General features: G+C 45.8%; 1 protein-coding gene across 2 annotated transcripts in view; it reads right to left on the bottom strand.

Moving 5' to 3' along the window:
* SLC3A1 (solute carrier family 3 member 1) overlaps positions 1-18,532 on the bottom strand; it is a 37,048-nt gene that overhangs the window by 11,200 nt on the left and 7,316 nt on the right. The window contains exons 4-6 of one of the 2 annotated variants that reach the window (XM_003983937.6): positions 14,336-14,461; positions 3,164-3,283; positions 229-353 (exon numbers count right to left, since the gene is read on the bottom strand). In XM_003983937.6, coding sequence (XP_003983986.3) covers positions 229-353; positions 3,164-3,283; positions 14,336-14,461 — 371 coding nt within the window. The remainder of the gene's footprint in view (positions 1-228; positions 354-3,163; positions 3,284-14,335; positions 14,462-18,532) is intronic. The other variant, XM_019827133.3, reaches the window with a different exon arrangement.

The following is an 18,532-nucleotide window of genomic DNA, read 5'->3' as shown; positions in this document are numbered from 1 at the left end:
GTGAAGGACTGTGATGCGCATTGTCTGAACAAAAAAAGAAACTGAAAATGAGCAAAGTGAAAACAACATGAAAGACTATCCCAGGCCCTGGCAAAACTGAATTATAATACACTGTAGTTATGGAGGTTTGTTAAATAACTTGAGCCTCTCGAGAATGCCTGGCTGTGAAGGATAAGCTATAGATCACACCCTACGCCCGTGAAGAACAGAAGCGTGTCTTGTGGTCACCTGTATCTCCCAGGCTCCCTGCTGTATTGGTCCATTGTCTGCCGGAAGCTCCGGACAATGTCGTGCATTCCCACTTGGGTGGTGGTGAAGTCATGATACAGCTCCCAGTAATGTGTGACCGTGTCCTTAGGAAACCAAGAAACATGGTTACCATCATTTCATATGTCAGATGCCTATAGCTGGCCTTATGCGAATATAGATGGTCTCTTCAAAGGGCTCAAGCCAAGACAAACGTGCTGAAGGATGATCCGAGGACTTGAAGTGCTCATGGGGTTTTATGGCTGGAGAGTAACATTCATGACTATTAGGACTTCCTTTGATGCTTAAATTATTAAGTAAAACAAATTTTACTATGTAAATATTGATTGCAAATGTATTCAACAAAACCCTTGTCCTAAACATTTAGTGGTCCTAAATGTTTAAAGGCAAAGAAAACATAGAGCTCCTTATTACACCTGGACTTTATCTGCTTACAAAATTGTCCAAAGTGTAATAGAATAAAGGATAGAAGTGGTAAGTAAACACTGCCAGGGGTTCAGTAATTTTTCCTGATATTTATTCTATGCCTTCCTAGGGTTACAGTGATCTAGAATCCAAAGTAAAAGACTATGTCTGGCACAAGCCAAGGTCATAAATCCTGGGTTAGGACATGGCTCTACACTGCCATCCATTCAGTGGACTCCTTTTCAATAAGTGAACTTGCTAGATCAAGTGAAGAGTTTTGGAGTCCTAAATCTCTTACTGAAATCACTTTTTCCTTAAGTTTGTCTTGGGTGGCACACAAGACCCATTGTTCTGATCTTTTGTCGTGGCTGGAGGCATATGCCTGTCTTATGACATCTCATCATAATTAGGAAGGTTACTTTGAGATTTCTTCTCCAAGGATATGCACTTCTCTTTGGGACTAATATATCACCTTTTTCCCCCTTCATTTTCCCTATTGGAAATCATGTGCTTCCCACCGCTGCACCTCCCCCAAAAATGGCCTCTGATTCAGGACATGCTCTCATAATTAGTCCAGGCATTGCCAACTTTTCTTTAATTAACTGATTTGGTTTAATGATATTCTTAAGTACCCATAAATCTATTAGGACGAAAGCTAGACACTTGATATTTAACTATATGTATTTCATGTAAAGTGTATCATGCTCTATATAATAATTTTAGGGTTTTTTCTTTTTTTTTTTTTTAAGTTTATTTTGAGAGAGCGAGCGTGCAGGGGACAGACAGAGAGAGGGAGAGAGAAGGAGAATCCCAAGCAGGCTCTGCACTGTTGGCACAGAGCCCAATGCAAGGCTCAAATTCATGAACCATGAGATCATGACCTAAGCCAAAATCAAGAGGCAGATGTTTAACCGAGCCACCAGGTGCCCCTATCTTTTTTCACTAAACATTACACTAAGATTCACCCATATTGTTGTGTGTCACTGTAACTCATTTATTTTGACTAACGTATAATCCACTGTGTAAATTTACAAATCCATTACTCTGCAACCCATTTTAGGACTCCTGTCTAGCCATTGAACATAGAGTGACTGTAGAGTGGTGGTCAACCAGAAGAGCGGAGTGGCATCCTGGTTACTGTCTCTGGTGTGACATGGGGGGGGAGGGTGAGAGCCACTGGTGTGGAACCACAAAGAACCCAGATTCTGTAGCAAGATAGGCTTGGTTTATAGTTCTATTTATCATCTCCATCACCCCTGATAAAGTCAGTTCTCTAAGATTTTCTAAATGAGGATCATGAAATGTCTCCCGTGAGCTGTTGCCAGAGTTAAATGGACTGTTCTAAATAAACACCTAGCATACAGACATTCAGCAGGCGTGTGTTACCTGCTCTTCTGTGTGTTCTTTAATGATTACAGAAGCGGCTCAGGAATCCTAAGCCTCCCCACTTGAGCTTGAGTGAGATGATACAATCGCCTCCCCACTTGAGCTTGAGTGAGTTGTCAGAGCCCTTGGTGGAGCCCGTGCCCTCGGAACCCTTGTCACCAAAGTACTCCTTAAGGATGCCCTACATCAGAGGGTGCCAATGAAGGAAACATCTAGGCATATGCATTTGAAACAACTCTGTTCTTCTAAAGAAAACGATTCAAAGCATTTCCGATAGGGGCGCCTGGCTGGCTCAGTCAGTGAAGCATACAGTTCTTGATCTTGGGATTGTGAGTCCAAGCCCCGTTTTGGGCATGGAAACACACACACACACAAAACTACGCTTCAGGCACCATGGTGGCTCAGTTAAGAGTCCAACTCTGGCTTTAAGCTCAGGACATGATCTGGTTTGTGGGTTTGAGCCCTGCATCAGGCTCCGTGCTGCCCTTCTCTCCCTGCCCCTCCCCCACTCCAGTGTGCTCACTCTCAAACTTTAAAAAAAACTATGCTTTAAAATTCAGAGGCATATATTAATAAATTTAACTAAATTAAATTTTTTTAAAAGCTTCCTATAGTAGATAGGATCAAATTCCTCTCTGGTCAGTGGTGTCTCGTGCTAAAAAAGAAAACCCTCTGGGGGTGCCTGGGTGGCTCAGTCAGTTGAGTGACCAACTTCAGCTCAGGTCATGATCTCTCAGCTCATGAGTTTGAGCCCTGCATCGGGCTCAGTGCTGACAGCTCGGAGCCTGGAGCCTGCTTTGGATTCTGTCTCTCCCTCTTTCTCTGCCCCTAACCCACTCTCGTACCCACACAAAACCCACAAATTTGTTGTTACTAGCCTCTTGCTCTTAACCAAATTCATTCATTCAGTAAGTATTCGGGTTCCAACTGTGGGCCAGGCACTTAGCTAAGCCCTACAACCATGAGCAAAATACAACAGCTACGGTCCTAGGTCTCCTGAATTTACGTTCTCTCTCAAAAATAAATAAACATAAAGAAAAAAAGAAAATGCTCTGATGACATTTTTAGAAAGGGGGAAAAAATAATGTTTAAGACAAAACTTTACCGGTATTTGAGTCTTATTCACTTGGGCTTCATCTCTCAGATGCTCTGCTTCTAGAAGAAATTTAACAGCATCGAAACTAAAGCCATCAACACCCTTTGTGAGCCAGAACTGTATGATCTCCTAAACACAAAGAAACAAAATGCTTTGGTTACATTATGCATTATGTTTATAATGCTTAAAGTTTCTGTCTGTAATGACTTTCCACTATAAAACGGCCATCTCCAGATACAAAAGAAGCACAGCACTCCTATAGTGTATTTTTGTCTGTTGAGCATAGCAGCTTAATGTAGTGAACTCTCACTGCATTTATGGACTCCCATACTTCCCTCAAATTTGAATTCAGAATGTTACATTTGTAATTAACGTTATGAGCATGCTTCCAAAGTTTAAAGAATCACTCAAAATGAAGGCATGAAACCACAGTGAAAGGGACTCAGGAGAAACTGGGAACACATCTTCCCCCAAACCTCAGTTCCTTAAAGGTCACTCCAAACAGAGAAAACAATCAGCTAAGCATCAGGTCATGAAGGGTTCTTCCACCAGAGTGGGAGATTCTAGAAGGAAAGACTGCAGCTTTCATTTCTGTTTCCCTTGCCTCGGACCACAGCACCAGGTCCTCAGTGAACCAGTCATGGACTGAAAGTACACAGTACAAAGCCCAAATAAGTCAAACATGCTGTGATACCATTGGGACACGAAAATTCATCATGGCCCCGGGTGTCAGTGCATTTACAGAATAGTTGGGGACACATGAGACATGAGAAGATTACCTAATAATGCCAGGTGGAGTGCACTGCAGCATCATGAGAGGAGACTCCTTGTCTGCAGGGCTGTTGGCGCTCCAAGAAGATCAAATTTAACATGGGTGGCCACAAACAGCAAAAGAAAAACTAGAGTTCTACCTTGACCAGTGGGAGTTTATCAGGGAGTACGATTAGGAAGAACATTCTGGACTGTTTGTAGGACAGCATGGCTAAGCACGGAGGGAGAACTGACTTGGCCTCTACTGGGGCAGCTGGAAGGACCACAGGGCCTTGAAGAGCAGAGGAACAAGGTCTCCGCTCTCCACCCCTCCCAGCTGGCTCTACTCTGGCACCAGCCGCAAGCTACCCTTCTGCAGAGGGACAGTGGCTGTCCCCACTTTCCTCTCAGCTCAGCCCTTACTGAGTGGCAGGTTTTACAGGAACGTACTTATCACATTAAAACAGAACAGCCCACAACTCGGAGTACTAGACTAAGTAGCTAATTTATGGAGAACAGAGCCATAGTCCCAAATAAAGACTATCACCCAAAAAAACACGTGTCCTTTTTAAAATGTGTTTCGTGTCTACATGTGAATGTAGGGTCTCTAGGGCGCTGTAATTCAAGGGTCTCAAGGGTTTCTTACAGGCTAACTGGAAGGGTTAATACTGCTGAGGTCAAGTCCCTTTAAAGTGACATGTGTGAGTAACAAAGCTTGAAAAACATTTTCAAATCTAAGAGCAGACTTAGAACCTTAGCGTGGACACAGTTGAACCAAATACCCTTAAGCTGGTTCTACCCACACAAAACCCACAAATTTGTTGTTACTAGCCTCTTGCTCTTAACCAAATGCATTCATTCAATAAGTATTCGGGTTCCAACTGTGGGCCAGGCACTTAGCTAAGCCCTACAACCATGAGCAAAATACAACAGCTATGGTCCTAGGTCTCCTGAATTTATTTAGAATCCCCAACTAGACAGCAAATAGTAATGCAAGAATATTTAAGTCACAGCCAGGATACAAAGCTTTAAAGGAGAGGCACATGATCTTACAAGAAGATGAAATAGCAGGATTGGTCCTGGAGGTCAGCGCAGCAGGAAGGCAGGAAGTGAGAGCGATTGGTTAGAGATTGAGAGAGAGAAGTCAATAGATGTAAAGGTACCTCACTGATGAGGCAGAACCATCTCGTCCCGGTGGCCCCAGGGGTCAACTCAGCATGAAGCTTCAGGACCCTTCAGTAACCCCGGCCCCTTCCTACCCACCTTCTTTCCCCGGGCTAAGTAAACACTCTGTACCTAACTTTACACTATTTTAAGAAGGCCCCAAATTTTCACAAGCTTCAGACTCCATACAACCCAGGCCTACGGCCAGGTGGAGTTGGTCCTGACAAGAGAGAACATGGGAGGTGGGTCAGGGTGGGGGTGGGACACAAATAGTTGTAATCCATCCAAGCCACCTCCGACAAAGCTGTAGGAAAACATTAAACACCACGCTGTTGTAAACATTAAGCTTTGGGGCACGGATTTCCCAGAAAAAAATCTGCTCACTTTCTTCATGGGGTCCTTATTCCCTCTGGGAATAGTTAGACTTGCTAACGGTTGACCCAGCCATAAAAAATGAGAAATGTGGGGGCGCCTGGGTGGCGCAGTCGGTTAAGCATCCGACTTCAGCCAGGTCACGATCTCGCGGTCCGCGAGTTCGAGCCCCGCGTCAGGCTCTGGGCTGATGGCTCGGAGCCTGGAGCCTGTTTCCGATTCTGTGTCTCCCTCTCTCTCTGCCCCTCCCCTGTTCATGCTCTGTCTCTCTCTGTCCCAAAAATAAATAAACGTTGAAAAAAAATTAAAAAAAAAAAAAAATGAGAAATGTGTACCCGAGCAAAGGTTTCTGGCCCTGGCAGGGGTTTTCACTTCAGTCCAGTAAGAGATACAATGATCGTCTGAAGAGACAAAACAGCAAAAGTTGGATGGTTATTTTTGAGAGTCATTGTAAAAATGCTGTGGTCTTCATTCAGATAATCCAAAATGTGCTCTTGAAAAATATTTGTGCTATTTATTCTCCCAACTAGGTGAGAAAAGGGAGCTCTAGATTTTAATCATTAACCCTCTCTTTACCCCATTTAAGCTCTCCCAGGGTGCCTAGTGCAGAAATGGGCACAGAGCCTAGTTCTACTGGGTCTGGGTGACCCACAGAGGCGCCACGGGACTCTGGGGACAGTACATTGTGTCCCCGATTCCTGTATAACTCCCATGACATCACAGAGTCCTGGTTTCTCTACCAGGCACCTTTTCATTCTTTTCTCCTTAAACAAGTCACTGCGCTGAGTAAAACAGGAACCAATTCAGCATTACTAGTCTCATATCCAGATTCACGAAACCTAGAGGCAAAACTTTTCTTTTGAGATGACTAAAGTTACTGGGCCATTTACCTAAAAAGCTTAGTTTGCGAAATAGAAAAACTGCTCTTACAGGTGACGATCTGTAAGACATCGTCTTGAAAGTGACATAAACCCCAGGTTCAGTCCATCTCAAAGAGGAATAACAAACTATAGGATATTTTAGAAGTACAGAGAGAAAACTATATTCTCTGCTTTTAAGCAAAGGAAAGAAAATCGACCCTACTGCTGTTCAGAAATCTTGGTGAAACTCTTGGCTAACTCCTTCAGGAACAGGGCATGGAGGAAGGATCACGGGCTCAGGATTCTGACCCATCCGAGCGCCCTTCCCAGCTCCCCACTTTGCATCCAGCTGTGTGCGTTAGGGCATCTGCATGGCCTTACTGACCTTGGTCTCCTCATCCATAAAATTACACCCGCCTGGCAGAGTTTCTGTACGGACTAAATAAGGTATTGCTGCTAGAGTCAATTCACACTTGGGTGTTTACATTACCTGATCTCTCTGCAGTGTTTGGCCCTGCTGACTAAACGCGCCTTCTAGAAATACTCCTATCCCTTAGCTCCCGGATACCCACTCCTTGTTTGCTACTTTTCTCTGTCTACTCCGCAGTCCTTTAAATATTAGCACTTTGGGGGGCGCCTGGGTGGCTCAGTCGGTTGAGTGTCCGACTTCAGCTCAGGTCGTGATCTCATGGTTTGTGAGTTCGAGCCCCGCATCGGGTTCTGTGCTGACAGCTCGGAGCCTGGAGCCTGCTTCGGATTCTGTGTCTCCCTCTCTCTCTGCCCCTCCCCCACTCATGCTCTCACTCTGTCTCAAAAATAAAGAAAAGTTAAATATTAGCACTTTGGGGGGCTCTTACACTCCCTGTTCATTTCACAACATTGTATTGACTCATTTATCTACCCATTTATTATTTAACAAGCATTTAAATAACAAGGAACACCCCATCCTAAATGCCATACAGAGAGGTTAAACCACTTAATCCCCAATCACCCCTACGAGGTATGTGTCATTATTGTTCCTGTTTTACCAACGAGGGATCTGAGGCACAGGGAGATGAGGTAACTTGATCACGGTCACAGAGTTAGTAAGTGGTGGCACCAGAATTGGAACCTCTGGCACCCTTACCCATTTGCTCTGATTTTATTTTATTTTATTCTTTCGATTGGAAGATCTGCCAACTCCTGGCCCCTATTCCCACATGCCAACAATCACCTCAAGCTCAGTTGCAAGCGACCCCCTTGTCCATCTTGGCCAGCCTGGAGCTCTCACTGACACTACCTGCCTGACTCTGTAAGCCTTGTCCGCATGCCCACAAATCCCAGAGTTTTATCTCTAAGCCAGACATGTCTCCCAAGCTCCGTGTCCTTATATCCGAGTCTCCATTGAATACTTTGACATCTCAGACGTCAAACTCTCCATGATCAAGACATGCCCCCCCCCCTCGTCTTTTGTCTCCCATCTCAGGAAATGGCACCACCGCCAGTCTGCATTCAAATCCAAAATCTGAGAGTCACGCCAGACTCCTCTCTAACCTGATGATACCCCTGCAACCCCGTGCCACCTCACTGCTCCAAAGCCCCTGGCATTTCTTCCCTGATGACTGACCCATCCTCTCCCCTGGCCCCTCTGCCTCCAAACCTGCCCCACTCAAACCCCTTCTCCACAGTCACTGATTTCCAAAATGCAAATGGAAAATGATTTCCCTAAGACCTTGTAAACTCAAATCCTCACCACCTCACCACCAACGCCGTGCTCAGTAGGAGCAGAGCAGAGCTGACATTTAAGCCGGGGCGGGGTGGGGGGTGGGGTGGGGTGGGTGGAGGTGGGGTACCTGGGCTCCCTGTCCCCAGTGGCCATGAACATACTAACTCCCCAAGATCCCACACGCCAGCACTCAACATTTCCACATGGCGGGCTCGGGGTCCTGACACCGTTCAGGCAGAGGGCTGGGCTGTGTGGAGTCTCTTCCCTGCTCTGCTACTAACCCAGCTCTCTGGACTTCTGTTCACTCATTTGGCAAAGAAGAGACGTGATCGCAAGTAAAAACCAAAGTGGCTGGAAACGTCCAAAATGCCATACAAACGTAAGCCTCCACCTTCTCCCAAGAAGGCTTCTAGACTTCACGAGGTAAACACACTCAAGCCCCGAGAGGTTCAGGGCAGAGCCAAGTCCCCTGAAGGCCAGTGCAAGGAGGATACAGAGAGGAGAGACGAGGGTGCTGTGTGCTGTGTGCCCCCCGCTTGCCTCCCACTGTGCAGATAATCTGAAATCTGATGGGAGCCAGAAGCAAGAAGTCGCCATGAGTGCGAGCTGGTATGCAAGCAGGAATCATTCCAAATGCCTCCCCACCACAAACTCGCTGGGTTGCAAATAATTAACCTGCTTAGCTCTACTGCAGAGATAAGTGCTGCTGGGGGGTAGGAGGGTGTTGGAAAGTCCCCTTCGTGTGAAAAGTCCCTCTTCAGCAGCAAAGAGCCTTTCCTTGCAGCTTCTTGGCCTTTCTTATTTAGTTCTAGAAGCAAATCTTCTATACCAGCCTTACAAAAATGTCTAACCTTCAACTGGAGGCAGTTAACGATTCATCCCAAGGGGAATCTCATTCTGTTGAGACTAGTAAATAAGGCTCTTGTTCCACTACTTGGATGCCTGCAAGGGAACGGCCGGAACCGTCAAAAAATAATTAATGTATTGGCTGGCACCTTTGGACAGAATTGATCACACTTGTCTAAACATCTCCAGACAATCCATCTCTATTGCCACAAGGAGCCTGGAGAAATCCAGTGCCTGATAAACCAACTGGATTATACTCACATTTATGAATTTCTACTTTTTTTCTTTTCTTAATGTTTATTACTTATTTTTGAGATACAGAGAGAAACAGACACACAGACAGATAGAATGTGAGCAGGGGAGGGGCAGAAAGAGAGGGAGACACAGAATCCAAGGCAGGCTCCAAGCTCTGAGCTGTCAGCACAGAGCGGGACGCGGGGCTCCAATTCTCAAACTGCGAGACCATGGCCCGAGCCGAAGTCGGACGCTCAACCGACTGAGCCACCCAGGCGCCCCGCCACGTTTATGAATTTCCAACTGAAACCCCTTGAAAAACTGTGTAGGAAAAGTGACGCACAGACACAGAAACGGGTTTGCCTCAAGTCGGAAGTGGGGTTGTGGGTAAGAGGATGGACTCTGGGTTTGAATCCTGCTCTGGATCAATCCGCCCCAGGTGGGTGACTTCACCTCTTTCACTCTCAGTTTCCTTCTCTGTAAAATGATCCTGCAGTCTCCTAAATAAGGCTTGGTCAGAGCATAAATGGGATGATCCAGGTAAGGCACTTGGCACAAAGTAAATGCCCAAAAGTGTGTGGGGGTGGGGTGGGGCGGGGAAAGGTACAGGTGGGGGTGTGTAAATGATCTTTGGTGAAGGAAGACGTGTCCACCCTCCAGCAAAGAAGGTTAAAACCAACCCTAGTTGGGAGCTGTGTCTGCCACCCTGCCCCACCCCCCTCTCCCCAACCTCAAAGAGACAAGGCGGCACTGACAAGGTGCCTACTTCTGGAACAGATCGTCTAAATTCATCTAAATTCTGGGAAACATTAAACATGTGTAGTAAAAACAGCCTTAGAAGTAAGGAGTCTACAGGAATATATTTAACAGCAACAGCAACAAAATGCAAGACTTGCACACTGAAAACGCAAAACAATGTTGAAGGAAATTAAAGACCTAAACAAGTGGAAAGACATCATGTGTTCCTGGTCCAGAAGACTTAATATTGTTAGAGTGGCAATGCTGCCCCGCACTGATGCCCGCATTCAATGCAATCCCTATTCAAATCCCAGGAGCAGGCTGCTTGCAGAAATTGACAAGCTGATCATATGGAAACTCATATGGAAAGAATATGATCCAGTAACTCCACTCCTGGATATTTACCCAAAGAAAACAAAAGTACTAACTCAAAAAGATACATGCACCCCCATGTTTAGTGCAGCATTATTTACAATAGCCAAGCTATGGAAGCAGTCCAGGTGTCCATTCACAGATGAATGGGTAAAGAAGATGTGGTCTGTACACACACACACACACACACACACACACACACCAGAATATTACTCAGCCATAAAAAGAATGAGACCTGGCCATTTACATCGGTATGGATGGACCCCGAGGGGATTATGCTAAGTGAAATAAGTCAAACAGAGAAAGACAAATACCATATGATTTCACCTATCTGTGGAATCTAAAGAACAAAACAAAAACAAACAACAGTCTTTTCAATACAGAGAATAAACTGGTGGCTGCCAGAGGGGAGGTCGGTGGAGAGATGGGCACAAGAGATAAAGGGGATTAAGAGGTACAAACATTCAGTTGCAGAACAAGTCATGGAGATGAAAAGTACAGCGATGGGAATACAGTCAATAATATTCTAGTAACGTTGTATGGTGACAGATGGCAGCTGCACTTACTGTGGGCAGCGCTGAGTAATATACGGAATTGTCAAATCACTATGTTGTACACCTGAAACTAATATAACATCGTATGTCAACTATACTCCAATAAATAATAATAATAATAATTGATCGCCAAAAGAAAGAAAGGAACACAAGGACCCAAAATAGCCAAACAATCTTGAAAGAGAAGAACAAAATTGTAGGACTCACACGACCCAGTTTTGAAACTTCCCATAAAGCTAGACTAATCCAGACATTATGGTATTGGCACAAGAACAGACCTACAGATCAATAGAGAAGAATTGAGTCTAGAAATAAATCCTGACATTTATGGCCAGTTGATTTTCAAAAGGGTTCCAAGACAGTTCAATGAGGAAAGAATAACTTTTTTTTTAAACACATGTTGTGGGAATAACTGGACAGCCACATGCCAAAGAATTAAGTTGGACCCCCTCATGCCATATATAAAAGGTAATTTAAAAAGTGGATCAGACGTGCTCGCTTCGGCAGCACATATACTAAAAAGTGGATCAGATACCTAAAATGTAAGAGCTACAACTATAAAACTAGGAAAACAAAACATAAAAAATCTTCATAACCTTGGGTTAGGCAATGGTTTTTAAATGACACTAAAGTACAAACAACAAAAGGAAAAAAACGGATAAATTGGACCATTTAAAACTTGTGCTTCAAAGGACTCCATCAAGAAAGCAAGAAGACACCCCACAGCATGGGAGAAAAGTGCAAATCATGTATCCAGAATACATATAAAATTCTTTTTTAAAGTTTATTTTATTTACTTTGAAAGAGAGAGAAAGAGAGAGAGAGAGCGAGCGGGGGAAGGGCAGAAAGAGAGAGAGAGAATTCCAAGCAGGCTCCTCCCTGTCAGCCAAAATCAAGAGTCAGACACTTAACCAACTGAGCCACCCAGGCGCCCCTATACAAATTTTTTTACAACCAGGGCATCTGGGTGGCCTAGTCAGTTGAGCATCCGACTCTGGCTCAGGTCATGATCTTGCAGTTTGTGGGTTCAAGCCCCAGGTAGGGCTCTGCTCTGGACAGTGTGGAGCCTGCTTAGGATTCTCTCTCCCTCTCTCTCTCTCTGTCCCTCCCCTGCTCACACTCTTTCAAAATAAATAAACTTCAAAAGAATCTTAAAACCAACAACAGAAAGACGAATAACACAATTTTAAAATGGGCAAAGGATGCGAACAGACATTTCTCCAGCAAAGATATAAAAATAAACTACATAAGCGCATGCGAAGATGCTGAACGTCATCAGCCATCAGGGAAACGTAAATCGGAACCCCAGTGAGATGTCACTACACACCCACTAGGATGACGGTACTCAAGAATACAGACGGTAACAAGTGCTGGCAAGGAAGGATGTGGGGAAATCGGGACCCTCACACATTGCTACCGGGACTAAACATGGTGCAGCTGATTTGGAATAGAGCTGGGCAGTTTCTCAACTTATTAAATGTAGGTTATAAATACAGATACATATCGTAGACATATAGGTAGATATTGTACGACTTTGTTTATATGAAATGCCTAGAACAGGCGTATCCACGGAGACAAAAAGTAGATTAGCAGTTGCCGGCAATGGGGAGGGGGGGGGGTAGGCATGGAGAGTATCTGCTAATAGATATAGGGCTTCTTTGGGGGGTGAAGAAAATGTTGTGAAATCAGTGGTGATAGCTTTACGACTCTGTGAAGAGACTAAAACCACTGAATTATACACTTGAAGGGGTGCATTTTATGTTTATGTGAATTATATCTCCCTAGAGGTAGTACTTAAAAACAAGAGGGGCGCCCAGGGGGGCTCGGTTGGTCAGGCATCCGACTTCAGCTCAGGTCGTCATCTCACGGTTTGTGAGTTCAAGCCCCTGCATCGGGCTTACTGCTATCCGCGCAGAGCCCAAGTCAGATCCTCTGTCTCCTTCTCTCTCTGCCTCTCTCTCTCTCTCTCTCAAAAGTAAATAAACATAAGAGGAAAGAAAAAAAAAACAAGAACAGACTTAAGGGTTGTGGGCGCCCTCAGTGGCTCCAGCGTGGCCACCTGCACTCTCACCCTTCAGCTGACAGGGTGAGAGCTATAGAAAGGGACCCACAGCTCTCTGTTCTGTTTGGGTCCCCTCCCCACCTACCGACCTCAGAGCACTCCCCCACTAACCTGAATCCCTGCCCACTACAGCCACAGCAGCAGCAGCAGCAGCAATAACACAGCTGATGTCTGTCGTGTTGGGTATTGGAACCACCACTGTGTGGTGACCGCCGACAGGAAGCCTCCTATGAGGGGCCACGGAGGGAGCTTCAGCAGCTCAGCAGGAATCCCTTACAGCAGCCTTCGTGGCCCCGTGGGATCCGCCCCTCGTCTCCACTTCTTGGACCTCAGCCCCTAACCCTCCCTCTCGTGTCACTCCTATGCACTGGCAGGCTTGCCAGATAAAACACAGGACACCCCGCTAAGTTTTCATTTCAGATGCGCCACGAGTAATGTTTTAGCAGAAGCGGGTCCCTAATACCATCTTTCTCGTTGTTTATCTGAAATGAAAATTTAGCTGGTGTCCTGCATTTCCATTTGCTCCCTCTGGTCACTGGATGCACCAGCCTCCACGTCATTCCTGAAACACACGAAGCACACTCTCACCTCGAGGTCTCTGCACTGGCTCTTCCTCCTGCCTGGAACCTTCTTCCCCCAAACATACACAGGTCTCCCTTTCAAACTTCAGGTCTTTGTCCAAACAGGACCTCCACGGAGGGATGGCCCCAAACCAACTTGTGCCTGGCACTCTGACGTCCCTTACCCTCAGGGGCCACCCGACACGTTACACATTTAGTTGGTAACTGTGTGCCCTCCCCTCGGTTTGCAGACAACGCCTTGAGAGCAGGTTTGATTCGCGGCTGCATTTCCAGTGCTTAGAACACGACCTGGATACAGAAGGCCGTGCACGGGTCACGTCCCGCAATGTTCCAGACAGCCCGTGAGACGAATACCGCCTTCGACCGTGTTTCACAGATGAGGGGTCAGAGACACGGAAAGCCAAATATCTCACCCAGAAGCCCACGGTAGCAGCAGTGGCGCTGGGTCCAGATGCAGGCTCAGATCTAGAGCCCACACTCTGGCGCACCTCACTGCATCCTCTCATCATCACAGGCAGAGGGGTACCTCAGGGCTAAGTTACCAAGGTATTTCTGCCTCCCTCCCCCATCCGTTGTGTGAGGAAGGAACGACCAGCATGTCTGAGGGTCTAATATCTGCCTCAGACTCCATAATCCCAGAGTTTAATTGTATTACTTGGTTGTTGTTTTTTTTTTTTTAATTTTTTTTAACGTTTATTTATTTTTGAGACAGAGAGAGACAGAGCATGAGCAGGGGAGGGGCAGAGAGAGAGGGAGACACAGAATCTGAAACAGGCTCCAGGCTCTGAGCTGTCAGCACAGAGCCCGACGCGGGGCTCGAACTCACGGACCGCGAGATCATGACCTGAGCCGAAGTCAACAATTACTGTTCAACACAAAGTGTATCGGGTACCCACTTCTACACCCATGCAATGGAGAAGTCTGTGGGGGTATCTGTACTCACTTTTATTTCCTCTTGAACATCAGGATTGTGGAAATTTAAATCAGGTTGTTCTCTCATAAACTGGTGAAAGTAACATTGGTTTCGTACTTCGTCAAAGTGCCAACTGGAGTTTCCGTACACACTTAGCTAGCAAACAGAAAATAGCATATCACCTTCTTAGCATCCATGTAATGGCATTGCCCGCAAAGAAACGATCATTGCCATCCCTGGCCCGGTGCAGGTGGAGTGCGCAAATCCTCGGAATTTTCCTTCTAGGGAGAGCACTGGATAAATTCATTCCTTAAAATGTCACCCACGAATGCCGCACAGATGTAGTTGGGGTATATTTGTCTAGTAGAAGCTGTTCCTAACAACCGCAATAGCAAACCAATGCTCTCAAATGTAGAATGAGGCCAATTTAAGGAGCGGACATTTTTTTTCTCCGGAACAGGATATTTTTTTTATTCAATAACTACAAATCAGAAACCAGACTGGGGGAGGGAGGACCAGGCTGGGACAAATAATGGCTACCTCTTCCCTGGCAGAATGGGGAGGAGGTGGCCCCTACACCCTCGATGGTTAATACAGGTCCCCCCGCCTCGCTCTGCCACAGCATCCCACTTTCCCTGGGACTGGGGTGGTCGGTAACCCAGCCTGCTCTGCCCCAGGCCCCTTCCCCTAAGAGCATCTTGGAGGAGGGGGATGCGGGCAGAACAGCAGGAAGCAATTAGGACGAACATGTGGTGGTCATGGCAGCGATGACGTGTGTCTAAGAATGGAAACATTGAACAAAAACAACACACTGTCCAGAGGTAGTTTGTGAACAGAGGAAAGATGGAACCAGAACCTTGGGGGGTAGGGAGGAGCGGAAGGGTGGGAGTGAGCAAGGCTAGTTCCTTGTTATTAGTGCCCCGTGTGAGGCATGGGGAAACCAAGGCCTAGGGTGGAAGCGGATGGGGTCGGGCAGTGGCTGCGGCCCACCTGAGGTGGCTGCCACAGGGAACCCGGGCCTCCTGGATAATGGGTGGACTGCATTTCCCTCACTGCAATAGATTCCAGGGTGGCGGTGAGGTGGGCTGGAGCCCATTTACCGAGGGTAGGGGGCTCAGACCCCTCCTGCCTTCCCTCTTGTGCCCCAAATGGGACCATCTGACCTTGAGCAAGGACTAGGCAAGGTGGGAAGGAAGAAGACTAGGTGTGAGCCACACCTACTGAGGCACAGGTTGGTTGGGGGCATCTTGGAGCTGAACGCCCCTCCCCATTGGCCGTATCTGCTGCTGCCAGGGCTATGGAGTGGGGCAGATCAGAATGAGATGGGGCTTGAGCCCCTTTTAAGGCCAGGGGAGCCCTCCTGGGCCCCTTAGTGGGAAGCCCTTAGAGGGAAGAGTGGGGAAGCAGAAGGGATGCCCAAACCAAGAGCCCAGTCGGCAGTGTCCCACCGCTGAGTGTGGGGACGCAGCAGGGGCAGGATGCAGCAAGGTGGGAAGTCAGCTTTGTCTGGAAGGGCAAGTATGCGCCTGGGGTGAGGGGTCACTGGAAACCAAGACCAAAGGAAACTGCTCCCCACTTGGGCCCACAGCAGCTGGTGGTGAGGGTGCAGGTGGGTGGCAGTGATGCATGGGCCTGGGAGCGGGGGTGGGGGGGGGCGATGGGAGTGGAGCTGTCGAGTCCCAGAAAGAACCTAAAGAGCAGACATTTCTAACATATTTTCTTGAACCTTCTATCCAGGCTCTGGACTCCTGTTTGTGAAAAAAATGCAAACGATGGTCAACTGGGGAGAAAGATACGTTCCATTGGTCTTGGAGTTTGAATCCACAGAGTGGATATTTAAACTGGATCCTCGGAAAATTAGTAGAATCATCCACTTAAAACTCTTCTTAAAAAAATAACAATAATAAAATAAATAAAATAAAATAAAATAAAATAATCAAAATCAAAACCCTCTAGCCCTCAGGAGTAAAAGAAATCTAGCAGACTCAAGCACCTGGCACTGATTTCCTCTTTCTAGGAATGCTCACAAATGTGACTCCAAAGCATGACTCTCCTGGCGGACTTTCCCGCCTCTCTCGCTGCTGCTTTTAAGTCAGCTTGGTTCCTTCAATGGGGCGGTTCCTCAGGGCTCTAGCTTGGGCTTTTGTTCATTTCATGCAAAAGAAAACATCTGGGCAACATTTACAAACTGGGGGATTTTGCACAAATCCTTTTCTTTTTAACTGGAAGACCCAGTCATGGTGGGTCCAAATTGCCACTAAAACAAGTGGGTGGAGCTAAGTGGCAGCTGCCGCCTTTCAAGGAAACACACCCTCATCGCCGGCCCTGACACAAACCAGGATATTTACAGTCTATGCGACCAAGAAAAGATGGGTATCCAGAATACAAAAAGAACCCCACCAATTTCAAAGGCACAAACAACCCAAAAGAAAACTGAGGAAAGGAACCATAAACAGGTGTTTCACCAAAATGGAAGCTCAAGTGAATGAAATGGAAGCTCAAGCGAATAAATGTTCAACATCATTAGTAACCAGATAAATCTTCATTTGCAACTAGATAAATGGAAAAGGAAGACCTCAAAGTGATACCAATTTAGGTTCATTTGGTAAAAATTATTAAGTCCGGCAGTACCAGTAAGTTAAGGAGAATATGTATGCTTTATACTGCTGGAGGGGATATAAATTGTTACAACCACTTTAACAATCAGTTTGGTATTATCTTGCAGAGGTCAGCATGCAGTCTCGTGCACCCAGAAATTTCACTCCTAGCCATTTGCCTTTCAGAAGCTCTTGCACATGCACCCCGGGACAAAGAGACTAATGAGAATGTTACCATGGCATCGTTAATAATAGTAAAAAAATAAAATAAAATAAAATAAAATAAAATAAAATAAAATAAACCCCTGGAAACAGTCCAATTGCCCATCAGTGGAAGAGTGGATAAGTAAATCATGGAATATTTATACAATGGTTACATAACAGTGAAAAAGTATAGGGGCACCTGGTTGGCTCAATCAGTCTTTGGCTCGGGACCACAGTTTGTGAGTTCAAGCCTTGCATGAGGCTTTGCACTGACAGTACAGAGCCTGCTTCCGATCCTCTGTCTCTTCCCTCTCTCTCTGCCCCTCCCCCGCTCATGCACACTCTCTCTCTCTCTCTCTCTCTCTCTCTCTCAGAAATAAACGTTAAAAAAAAAGAAAGAAAGAAAATGTATAAACCACAGCTACTGGACTCTACATAGATGAACATTAAAAACAGTGAAAAAGCTAGTTACAGGAGATTTACATGCACCAGGACATTTATCATAGAGTCCAAAACAGGAGAAACTAAATAATACATCTTTTAAAAATATGCAGCATATGCAGCATAGGAAAAACACAAAGCAAGGACTTGGAAAACCCCCAAACGTGAGGCAGTGGTCACCCCTAAGAGGAGGCGTGGGGAGGGACAGGGAGGAACCTGCAGGCATTTTCAGCAGTGTTGGTAATGTTCAATTCTTAATTTGGGGATGGGCTCATTGATGTTCACTATATTATTACTTAGATACGTATTACCTATATTTTCTAACAGTTTTATTCACGTATAAATGAACACAATAAACTGCACATATTGTGTGTACGATCTGATCAGTTTCAACATGTGTATATGTTTGTGAACTTCTCACCATGATCAAAATAGTGAATATATCCATCCTTTGGGACCCCCTGACCCCATCTTCCACTCCTCCCCATCTCCTTCCCATCCCTAAACAACTAATCGGCTTCCTGTCACTACAGATGAGTTTCCATTTTCTAGAATTTCATGTTAAGTGGAATAATATGTACCCTCCTGTCTGGCTTCTTTCACCGGTATAGTTCTTTTGAGATTCATCCATAGTGTTGCCTGTTATCAATAGTTCATTCCTTTTATGGCTGAGTAGTATTCCATTGTATGGTTATGCCACAAGATGTTTTATACATCTATCATATATTACATATATTTTGGTATGTATCAACTATTTTTTAAGTTTATTTATTTTGAGAAAGAGAGAGAGAGAGAAGTGCCTGTGAGGGAGGGGCAGAGAGGGATAGAGACAGAATCCCCAGCAGCTTCTGTGCTGTCAGCACGGAGCCCGATGCAGAACTCACTCACAAACTGTATGATCATGACCTGAGACGAAATCAAGAGTCGGACACTTAACCAACTGACCACCCAGGTATCCATGTATTAACTACTAAAAAACCAAAAA

Source organism: Felis catus, chromosome A3, assembly GCF_018350175.1.
Source record: "Felis catus isolate Fca126 chromosome A3, F.catus_Fca126_mat1.0, whole genome shotgun sequence".
Classification (NCBI taxonomy): Eukaryota; Metazoa; Chordata; class Mammalia; order Carnivora; family Felidae; genus Felis; species Felis catus.
This window is presented reverse-complemented; position numbering and strand designations above follow the sequence as displayed.